Source organism: Nerophis ophidion, linkage group LG08 (genome assembly GCF_033978795.1).
Source record: "Nerophis ophidion isolate RoL-2023_Sa linkage group LG08, RoL_Noph_v1.0, whole genome shotgun sequence".
NCBI lineage: Eukaryota > Metazoa > Chordata > Actinopteri > Syngnathiformes > Syngnathidae > Nerophis > Nerophis ophidion.
Genome location: NC_084618.1, coordinates 43,661,274 through 43,673,787, shown reverse-complemented (window position 1 = coordinate 43,673,787; position 12,514 = coordinate 43,661,274). Strand labels below are relative to the sequence as shown.

The 12,514-nt window shown below is 41.0% G+C and overlaps 1 protein-coding gene across 1 annotated transcript in view; it reads left to right on the top strand.

Moving 5' to 3' along the window:
* Nucleotides 1–12,514, top strand: part of LOC133557816 (dynein axonemal heavy chain 9-like) — a 363,451-nt gene that overhangs the window by 327,031 nt on the left and 23,906 nt on the right. Inside the window, exons 47-49 of the mRNA XM_061908637.1 lie at nt 887–1,078; nt 1,334–1,525; nt 11,336–11,506. Of these exons, the coding sequence (XP_061764621.1) occupies nt 887–1,078; nt 1,334–1,525; nt 11,336–11,506 (555 nt within the window). The remainder of the gene's footprint in view (nt 1–886; nt 1,079–1,333; nt 1,526–11,335; nt 11,507–12,514) is intronic.

The following is a 12,514-nucleotide window of genomic DNA, read 5'->3' as shown; positions in this document are numbered from 1 at the left end:
TACATCCGTCGACAGACCAAACGAGACACTTCAAAATAAAAGTATGCCCACATACTGTTTCAAAGAGTGCTGCTCGTTTTTCGTATGTGGGTAACAACATTTAACTATTTATGAATGGTTGATTTCTATAGGCTAGTAAGGTAAAGTGTTGTACCTGACAACTTTGGGCTACCTTGCTTCTGCAGCCTTCATCAGAGGTGTCACGTGATGTTAGCGTGACGTTGTCTGTGACGTGTTATATGGATTGTACCATCAAGAGTTGTCAGGTGCAACACTTTACCTACTAGCCTATATAAATCAACCATTCATAAATACACGTCAGTAGGCTAAATGAACCTCTTCAACATAACATTTAACTATGTATAATGTAGCGGCTGGCTACGGGGTGTTAGCCAATGACTTTGGCTGATGGCGGGACTTCCGGGAGAGATGGGGAAGTGACGTTATCGACAGGAAGTGAGAGTTCGAGTTGTCCCGGGAAAAGCGTTAGAGACATGCGAGCTGTTGTGTGGTTGTATTACATCTTGTGCAATAAAGACAAGACAAACGAAGAAGTTTTATGAGCCTACTTTCCTGGGATTATTACAACATGTATTTCCGAATTGGTTCAACCGCCACCCGCCCGGATCTATTTAAAATATATTTTTTCGTCATGTCACCCGCCTGACCCGCGGTTTATCCACGGACTCCACGGTTGTGACCTCAAACCGCGCATCTCCAATATCCACTTTCTGTCCCTCATTTTAATGTATACCGATTGCAAAATATGCCTCTACCATTACGAATACATGAACCTAATTAGATGCTTATATTTAACTAATGTCTACCTTTATCGCACTAATGTCGTCCATAAAGTAAGTGACAACATTTGATGTTTTCATTTCAGGACACACTGGAAATGTGTGCTCGGGATAATGAGTTTAAGAGTATTCTTTTCGCTCTGTGCTACTTCCATGCTGTGGTAGCAGAGCGGAGGAAGTTTGGTCCTCAAGGCTGGAACCGATCGTACCCTTTTAACACCGGAGACCTCACAATTTCTGTTAGTGTCCTCTACAACTACCTGGAGGCGACTCCCAAGGTAGGTTTGCATAACTGCACAACTGTCATCAATTGGGGAGGGCGTGGCTCGGTTGGTAGAGCGCCCAGGGTTCTTGGTTCAATCCACTGCTTCCACCATCCTAGTCATGTCCTTTCTGTCCTTGAGCAAGACACTTCACCCTTGCTCCTGATGGGTCGTGTTTAGGGCCTTGCATGGCAGCTCCCGCCATCAGTGTGTGAATGTGGAAATAGTGGCAACGTAAAAGTAAAGAAAGTATTCCCTCTTGACTCCTAGGTTCCCTATGATGATTTGCGTTACCTCTTTGGAGAGATCATGTATGGAGGTCATATCACAGACGACTGGGACCGCCGTCTGTGTTCAACCTACCTGGAGGAGTTCATCAAGCCGGAGATGTTGGAAGGGGAGCTATTACTTGCACCTGGCTTCCCTTTGCCCGGAAACATGGACTACAATGGCTATCACCAGGTAAGGTCAGCATGTTATTTTCTCAACTGAACTCAACTAAACCGGTGGGGAAATTGCATCAGTGCTTCCCTGGATATTCCTGGTCCTTCACAGGTACAGTGGGGCAAAAAAGTATTTAGTCAGCCACCGATTGTGCAAGTTCTCCCACTTAAAATGATGACAGATGTCTGTAATTTTCATCATAGGTACACTTTAACTGTGAGAGACAGAATGTGAAAAAAAATCCAGGAATCACATTGTAGGAATTTTAAAGAACTTATTTGTAATTTATGGTGGAAAATAAGTATTTGGTCAACCATTCAAAGCTCTCCCTGATGGAAGGAGGTTTTGGTTCAAAATCTTACAATACATGGCCCCATTCATTCTTTCCTTAACACGGATCACTCGTCCCGTCCCCTTAGCAGAAAAACAGCCCCAAAGCATGATGTTTCCACCCCCATGCTTCACAGTAGGTATGGTGTTATTGGGATGCAACTCAGTATTCTTCTTCCTCCCAAACACGACGAGTCTCTCACAGTTGAAGTGTACCTATGATGAAAATTACAGACCTCTGTCATCATTTTAAGTGGGAGAACTTGCACAATTGGTGGCTGACTAAATACTTTTTTGCCCCACTGTAGATGTATGGACACCAGCAACCTCCAGCAAACTAACGATGGCTGAGTATTGCTGGAATTGAATTGTTAATCACCTCCTTTTTCAAATGAGCGTGCCAAATCAATAGCAATAAAACTCCCCGAAGGGTCGCAATATCTTCACATATTATAGTTTTCTAAATATTAATCAAAAGTGGAGTTAACAAACTGAAAACTTTGAATGCGAACAAACAAGGATATCCAAATGATGCATCAATTGTGTGTGCGTGTGTGAGTGTGTGTGTGTGTGTGTGTGTGTGTGTGTGTGTGTGTGTGTGTGTGTGTGTGAGTGTGTGTGTGTGTGTGTGTGTGTGTGTGTGTGCGTTTGCGTGTGCGTGTGTGTTAAGATCTCAATGCATTCGGATTTAGTGTTGGAATAACTGATCCCAGTATGCCTCAGGGTAAACAGCACATTAAAGACAGCAATTCACTGCAGAACAATTTACCCAAAGAAACTCCACTAATCAATACTTTTACATTAACGACTTGTCAAAAGATGTTCTTGTTGAACGCATCACTTATGACAAGTTGTTCCCCTCTTGTATTGCTACTGTAAATATGAATATTTCTCAGTATGATCAGGGAAAAAACACGTGGGGATGGATTTACTAAGATCCAAATACCACACGGTAAACAGCAAGTGCGTGTATTATTAGTAGATATGTTGCATGCAATTTACTAACACTGCATGTGCAATTGTACCTTATTTCAATGAGGATTATGGGTGTACTATACGGGTCATCACCACGGTGATACTTCTCTACTGCAAATTCATGTAATAAACCTTCTACCTGCGGCGTTTTGTTATGTTTTTTAATATGCAGAAAACATGTACCACTTTTTATGGGAATTTTAGAAGCAGTCCAAAGTGCATTTTCAACAGAACCCCCGCCCAAGGTCCGCTCATTGGAGAGAGGCTGCACTTACTTGTCCTGAAGACGCTAATAAATGCACACTTAACTAGGTTTCTATCACATACAAAATATTTTAATAATATATATCTGAAAGGGACAAGCGGTGGAAAAATGGATGGACGGATGCTCTATATGTGGAAAAAAAATATATATTTTTAAAAAATACTAAAGGACACCAAAACACATCATTTGAATTTGTTGACACGTGCTCAATAAAACGCAATATAGTGCTCCCAAAACGGTGATGAGAGTTGATAAATTACCCTGCACGTGCTAAATAATTATATTTGGATTTTCTCTTCCCGGTATTGTCGTTGTTTTCTTGATCAGCGTATATTTTGCATATTCATGAAGACAGACGCAAAATGGATTGCACGCCTCATTCTGCTCACTTCAGAGACACAATCCACTTTCCACACATTTGCATACTTGCCAACACTCCTGGATTTTCCAGGAGACTCCCGGAATTCAACACCTCTCCCGAAAACCTTCCGGAAGAAATTTTCTCCCGAAATTCAGCAGAGCAGGAGGCCACGCCCCCTCAAGCTCCATGTGAACCTGAGTGGGGACATTCTGTTTTCTTGCCCGCTTTCCCACTATATAAACAGCTTGCCTGCCCAATCACGTTACAACATCTACAAATTTTAATAAAAAACTGCACACACAAGGAGACAAAGCAGAAGAATGAGGAAGTTACAGCCATTGCGATGCCGTCTGTAATTTAGTGATTCCATGTTGTCTGTCGCCATCTCCTTGTGAATGTTGGCTATACCGTTATGGGGTTGCTTTATGATTGGCCGACGATTTATGTGGTGTTGCGCACCTGACGGCAAGTGACTATTCAGTACGCAAATGGCAGAACAAAGGTCACTCAAATAGTGAAAGGTAAGTGTTGTTGGTTTTATTTTAGTAACCAGCAAGCAGGGCTTCACGGTGGGAGAGGGGTTAGTACGTCTGCCTCACAATACGAAGGTCCTGCAGTCCTGGGTTCAAATCCAGGCTCGGGATCTTTCTGTGTGGAGTTTGCATGTTCTCCCCGTGAATGCGTGGGTTCCCTCCGGGTACTCCGGCTTCCTCCCACTTCCAAAGACATGCACCTGGGGATAGGTTAATTGGCAACACTAAATTGGCCCTAGTGTGTGAATGTGAGTGTGAATGTTGTCTGTCTATCTGTGTTGGCCCTGCGATGAGGTGGCGACTTGTCCAGGGTGTACCCCGCCTTCCGCCCGATTGTAGCTGAGATAGGCGCCAGCGCCCCCCGCGACCCCAAAAAGGGATTAAGCGGTAAAAAATGGATGGATGGATGGAACCAGCAAGCACAGTACAGTTAGCAGAACAACTGTGTTCTTATTACTGTGTATTTGATAGGTGCTGTCTGAAATTCAACTATTTAGTTTATTTATATATATAATGAAATAAATATATATATAGCTAGAATTCAATGAAAGTCAAGTATTTCATACATATATATTTATATATATGAAATATATACGAAATACTTGAGTTGGTGAATTATACTCCCCTCTTAACCACGCCCCCCGCCCCCACCATGCCTCCGGCCCACCCCGGACCACGCCCCCGAAATCAGAGGTCTCAAGGTTGCAGGTGTTTAAGTACCTTTAGTAAATCAGGCTCAGGGTTTTCCTTAAGTCTGGATATATAAAATGCAAACATTGTCCCAGCATCATTAAATAATGAGTAAAATAATAATTTTAAAACATTTAAAAAACTTTTCTTTTTGTGTCTCTCACTAAGCATAAAAATTATGGGCTGTTCACAGGTGAAGTTTCCTATATTCCTGTTATTCCTTGTTAGGGAATATGTAAAAATGAAATATGGATACAGACAAGCAAGTAAAGAACAATTAATGGCCAATACATTCACATCTTAATTCAATGAAGTGCAACCAACACTTTAGCTTGAATTAACAAGAGGAAACGGGCTTCACGGTGGCAGAGGGGTTAGTGCGTCTGCCTCACAGTACGAAGGTCCTGCAGTCCTGGGTTCAAATCCAGGCTTGGGATCTTTCTGTGTGGAGTTTGCATGTTCTCCCCGTGAATGCGTGGGTTCCCTCCGGGTACTCCGGCTTCCTCCCACTTCCAAAGACATGCACCTGGGGATAGGTTGATTGGCAACACTAAATTGGCCGTAGTGTGTGAATGTGAGTGTGAATGTTGTCTGTCTATCTGTGTTGGCCCTGCGATGAGGTGGCGACTTGTCCAGGGTGTACCCCGCCTTCCGCCCGATTGTAGCTGAGTTAGGCGCCAGCGCCCCCCGCGACCCCGAAAGGGAATAAGCGGTAGAAAATGGATGGATGGATGGATAACAAGAGGAAACACTTTCTGCTCACATTTTAAACATTCAAGCAAATGTCAATAAAAGTACTTTAACCAACTTTTTAACAGTAGATTTACCTGCTAAATAAAGTTACCCCGACCCAGTTGTACAGTATCTGTTCTCCGCCCTGGCCTCGCCGACTACGGACAGCGTCTCAGGTGTGGGGAAGTATGTATGTCCCTCATCCCTGTTGATTGTGTTGCCTCCCTCATTTCCTAATTTCCATAACCTCCTTCATGCATCTCTTCTATTCATTCATTTCTCATCAAATGACATGTTCTATTTTTCCAGTAGTTGCTGCGTCGCAATAACTGGCACCGCCGTCACTTTCGTTGTGTCGTCTGCGTCTTCTGTGGTTTTAGACGCTTTCTTAACAAGCTGTAACCAACTCAGGGAGTCGAAGCACACATTATATAAGAGTTGTTGTTAGCAACAAATCACATTTATACACTCTACACACTGACGCCCAAACTCGCAGTATTCCGTTCATGCTGCCGCACTCGCACACATCACACACAACAGCACCACCTCTTAAAGGCACACAGACACACGTGTCACAGTCTTGTGGTGTTTGCTAGAACTTATTTTGACCACTGTATATTTTTCTTCTGATGTCACCAAGGATGGGAAAATCGAGTTAACGTTTAGCATCTTTATTATTTAAAGTGGTACACTTCATTACAGTCTACTGTTCTTAAATGTAAAGTTGTACTTTTTCTGGAATAAAAAAAAAATCGATCAAATCCCTTTGAAAATTGCCTTGGATCGATGCCTATCTCTTGGAAGGCAAACTTGCCAAGTGCAGATCTATAAACTTGAAATGTCAATACAGACCCTGTTTCCATATGAGTTGGGAAATTGTGTTAGATGTAAATATAAACGGAATACAATCATTTTAAAAGCCTTTTCAACCCATATTCAATTGAATGCACTACAAAGAAAAAATATTTGATGTTCAAACTCATAACTTTATTTTTTTTTGAAAATAATAATTAACTTAGAATTTCATGGCTGCAACACGTGCCAAAGAGCTTCAGTCGTTCAACAGTCTGGGGTCTCCGCAGTCATATTTTACGCTTCATAATGCACCACACATTTTTGATGGGAGACAGGTCTGGACTGCAGGCAGGCCAGGAAAGTACCCGGAATCTTTTACTACGAAACCACGCTGTTGTAACACGTGCTGAATGTGGCTTGGCATTGTCTTGCTTAAATAAGCAAGGGCGTCCATGAAAAAGACGGCGCTTAGATGGCAGCATATGTTGTTCCAAAACCTGTATGTACCTTTCGGCATTAATGGTGCCTTCACAGATGTGTAAGTTACCCATGCCTTGGGCACTAATGCACCCCCATACCATCACAGATGCTGGCTTTTGAACTTTGCGTCGATAACAGTCTGGATGGTTCGCTTCCCCTTTGGTCCGGATGAAACAATGTCGAATATTTCCAAAAACAATTTGAAATGTGGACTCGTCCGACCACAGAACACTTTTCCCCTTTGCATCAGACCATCTTAGATGATATCGAGCCCAGAGAAGCCGGTGGCGTTTCTGGATGTCGTTGATAAATGGCTTTCGTTTTGCATAGTAGAGCTTTAACTTGCACTTACAGATGTAGCGACAAACTGTATTTAGTGACAGTAGTTGTCTGAAGTATTCCTGAGCCCATGTGGGGATATACTTTAGAGATTGATGTCGTTTTTTGATACAGTGCCATCTGAGGGATCGAAGGTCACAGTCATTCAATGTTGGTTTCCAGCTATGCCGCTTACTTGGTGTGAATTCTCCAGATTCTCTGAACCTTTTGATGATATTATGGACCGTAGATGTTGAGATCCCTAAATTTCTTGCAATTGCACTTTGAGAAACGTTGTTCTTAAACTGTTTGACTATTTGCTCACGCAGTTGTGGACAAAGGGGTGTACCTCGCCCCATCCTTTCATGTGAAAGACTGAGCATTTTTTGGGAAGCTGTTTTTATACCCAATCATGGCACCCACCTTTTCCCAATTAGCCTGCACACCTGTGGGATGTTCCAAATACATGTTTGATGCGCATTCCTCAACTTTATCAGTATTTATTGCCACCTTTCCCAACGTCTTTGTCACGTGTTGCTGGCATCAAATTCTAAAGTTAATGATTATTTGCAAAAAAAAAAAGTTTATCAGTTTGCACATCAAATATGTTGTCTTTGTAGCATATTCTACTGAAGATGGGTTGAAAATAATTTGCAAATCATTGTATTCCGTTTATATTTACATATAACACAATTTCCCAACTCATATGGAAACAGGGTTTGATATATACATATATATATATATATATATATATATATATATATATATATATATATATATATATATATATATATATATATATATATATATATCCATCCATCCATCCAGCCATCCATCCATCCATCTCTCCATTTCTACCGCTTATTCCCTTTAGGGTGGTGGGGGGCGCTGGTGCCTATCTCGGCTACAATTGGGCGGAAGGCAGGCTACACCCTAGACAAGTCGCCACCTCATCGCAGGGTCAACATAGATAGACAGACAATATTCCATTCACACCCACATTGTAGGGCCAATTTAGTGTTGCCAATCAACCTATCTCCAGGTGCATTTCTTTGGAAGTGGGAGGAAGCCGGAGTCCCTGGGGGGAACCCACGCATTCACGGGGACAACATGCAAACTCTACACAGAAAGATCCCGAGCCCGGGATTGAACCCAGGACTACTCAGGACCTTTGTATTGTGAGGCAGATGCATCAACCCCTCCACCACCGTGAAACTGTATGTATATATATATATATATATATGTATGTATGTATGTATGTATATATATATATATATATGTATGTATATATATATATATATATATATATATATATATATATATATATATATATATATATATATATATATATATACACATACACATATGTATGCGGAAACCTTAAGTGAGAGAGTCACTTAGCTGGGGTCATTTGTGTCAAGTGCTACTGCGCACAATAAGGACTATAAAAACACAATTTATTTATTACAAAGGCCATCCAATCCCACATAGCCATCTGGAGTTAACCTATTGAGCAGTATATCTCTGAGAGACACAGGACAGGAACGGAGTGACTCAGCCCTTTTACTTTGTTTTAAGAAATATATCGGTATACATGACAGAAGACATCAAACCAGCTGACAACAAAGTGTTTGCGTATAAAATGGCAACATCAAGAGAATATGACAAGTGAAAGTTTGTTTAATGTACTGCCCAAACACAAGCATATTGATCTTCATTAAACACCAGCAGATGGAAAATGCCTCATTAGCAACCCGTCAAGTGTGTGAATTTTCAGCCACAAAGATCTCATTATTTATGTTTTTCGGTCATTTTGGCAGCAGCACTTTTGTACCGTAAGAAGTTATATCCATTTAAAATAAACTGATAGGGGAAATGCCACGGACCAGGTGGGACACATTTCTTTTTCTAACAAAGGATTTCCATAGTTATTTTAAGGCTAAAAGCCAGCTGGTTATATTTCCGTGACTTCAGTAAATAAATGTATTAAAAAGAGTTCATTTTAATATTTGATACCTGATCAAGGAATTGAAAGTTTGTCTTTTTAATGGCAAAATTAAAGTTAAAGTACCAATTATTGTCACACACACACACGCACACACACACACACACACACACACACTAGGTGTGGTGAAATTATCCTCTGTGTTAGACCCATCCCCTTGTTCACTCCCTGGGAGGTGAGGGGAGCAGTGGGCAGCAACGGTGGCCGCGCCCAGCAATCATTTTTGGTGATTTAACCCCCAATTCAAACCCTTCATGCTGAGCGCCAAGCAGGGAGGTAATCGGTCCTATTTTTATAGTCTTTGGTATGACTCGGCCGGGGTTTGAACTCACAACCTACCGATCTCAGGGCGGACACTCTAACCACTAGTCCACTGAGCCTAGTGGTTAAAAAAAGCTTACCTGGCACACTGCCATTTTGAGAAAGCCATATCTTGACAAGCACCACACAATGATTTCTATAGGTCACTTAGGGACTTAATGTGTGCAAGTCAAGCCCAAAGTTGTAAAGGATGTTGAGCACATAAAGTGTTATGGCTTCTTGGATGAAAACAGCGTCTTAGCAACTAGTGGCTCTGAGACTACATCTACACTGCAGGCCAAAGTGGCCCAAATCAGATTTTTTTGTAAATCTGATTTTTTTCCAGCTGACTGTTTACACTGCAAGTAAAATGTGATTTGTATCAGACTCCATTGTAAACACACAGTGGCCCCAATGTGGCCTCTACTTAACTTGTGTGCGCACTTCGATAAAGTTAAAACAAAGGAAGTTGACTGGGAGGAAGTCGCTACTACTACAAAATAAAGTAAAAAGTAGCAACACCTTAATAATTAGTGTATTTTTAATGTAAAAGTAAATGAAAGTACCGCATTTTTCGGATTATAAATCGCTCTGGACTATACGTGGCACCGGCCGAAAATGCAAAATACAGAAGGAAAAAAACATATTCACGTCGCACTGGAGTATAAATCGCATTTTGGGGGGAAATTTATTTGATAAAATCCAACACCAAGAATAGACATTTGAAAGGCAATTTGAAATATATAAAGAATAGTGAACAACAGGCTGAATAAGTGTACGTTATATGACGCATAAATAACCAACTGAGAAGGTGTCTGGTATGTTAATGTAACATATTATGGTAAGAGTCATTCAAATAACTATAACATATAGAACATGCTATACGTTTACCAAATAATCTGTCACTCCTAATCGATGAATCCGATGAAATATTCCTCGATGTCACTTCTAAACAACTCTGTCAACTCCAAAGGTATGCGCCGCTTCCTCTTGTCGTTTTCTGCTACATATTTCACTACGTCCAGCTTGTAATCTGCAGTACATTATTTCCTTTTCGGTGCCATTTTTGTTCAGCCCTTCTCAGTTTTTATAAGTTACCGCCAACAATGAAATTATCCATTTTAATAGCTACAGCAGTAGCATATAGCATATAGCAGTTAGCAGTCCATGACCCACAATGCACTTCTGCCATGACCCTCCCCCGCCGAATTCTTATTGGTTGACGTGTGTGTGACGATTGCTGACATTTTCTTCGTCTCTTCCGCGAATGAGATGAATAATATTATGTGATATTTTACGGTAATGTGTTAATAATTTCACACATAAGTCGCTCCGGAGTATATGTCACACCACCGGCCAAACTATGAAAAAAACTGCGACTTATAGTCCGAAAAATACGGTAAAATAATGTATGAATGGATGTATGTATATAGTGTAATATAGTTGGAAGGGTTGCAATCTTTTTATGGCTGTTAAGTAGAGGGGACACGGACATAAGCGTGGATCTGCGAGAGCTTTATTATTCAACTCACAGCGTCAATTCCGGTCTTTCAACAATCGCCATTTCTTCAGAATCAAATTATATATTCATATAATACATATAGCTTATTATTTACGCACTGTTTAAAAGTGATGCATTGAAAATGTGGTTTTCTTGCATAGAACCGTGATGAAAATATGCATTTTTGCTGGAGACTGCATCTTTCCAACGCACACGAATGACGTAGCTCACCCAAAGCCGACGAAAAAAAATCACATTCAGGTCACATTGTGTTTTGACAGCAGTCCCATTTGAATGGATCAGATACCAATCGGATTCAGGTCTACCTCCTAATGTGGCCTGACCCTGATGACAAATTTGGTGTGCAGTGTTAACGGAGCCTAATTGTTGAATTGCAGTATGATTGTAATATATTACAATGTATCATCATGTTTAAGGGAGACACTTCAGTAGTTTCTTGTTAAATGTGAATATTGAGGGGGAATTAAAGATGAATAAGTGTCAGGAATGATATGACATGGATTTCTTGTCCTCCCTCCCCAGTATATCGATGACACCTTACCTGCAGAATCACCCTATCTGTATAGCCTTCATCCCAATGCTGAGATTGGCTTCCTCACGCAAACTTCAGAGAAGCTTTTCCGCACAGTGTTGGAGTTGCAGCCCAGGGATGGAGGAGGCGGTGAGGGAGGAGGGATGACTCGAGAGGAGAAGGTAAGGATGAATTATACATCCGTCTGTACTGGAGGCAGGGAGATTTGTGGTTAGAATGTACTAATGTAACCTCTGAGATCAAACATGTTCTAGAATACTGTAGACCACTAATTTTGTTTGACATTGAAGCAATTTGTCCCATCTGAACATTGTTCTGTGCATACTTTCATACTATATTAGACATAAGTAAAGCACTGTGATTTCATAATTAATGCTTCCATCTCCTGTGGGGTCTCTCCCGGTTGCAGTTAGTCCAGAACGCGGCAGCACGACTTTTAACAGGGGCCAGGAAACGCCAGCATATAACCCCAATTCTTCAGAGTTTGCACTGGCTCCCTGTTCATTTTAGAATTGATTTTAAAACATTGCTGTTTGTTTTGAAATCTTTACATGGACTGGCACCCCAGTATATCTCGGACCTCATCCAAATTTACATTCCTGCGCGCGCTCTGAGGTCCGAGAGCCAGTTCTAGCTCATGGTGCCCAAGACCAGACTTAAACCAGGGGAGACAGGGCCTTCTCTGTGGTCGGCCTTAAGCTCTGGAACACTCTGCCCCTCCATGTTCAAACTGCTTCCACAGTGGAGTGTTTTAAGTCTCGTCTTAAGACCCACTTTTATTCTTTGGCTTTTAACACTACGTGAGTTGTGTGGTCCTCTGTCCTCTGTTGTCCTCTGTGTTTTTTATACACTTTGATTTCTATTTTACTGTTTTAATTGATTTTACCCTTTTAAATAGTTTTTAATCATATTTGTTTTTATATTGTTTTTATTGGTTTTATATTTATTTATTTTTTGTTTTTATTCAGTCATTGGTGGAGCATAATATTGTTTTTTTTAATATTGTTTTTAACATGGCTGTGCAGCACTTTGGAAACATTATTGTTGTTTAAATGTGCTATATAAATAAAGTGGATTGGATTGGATTGGATTGGATTGGATTGGATTGGGTCATCCATGACATCCTTATTTTTAAATGTGTCACACAAAAAGCCTAAGAAAAAGCAAAC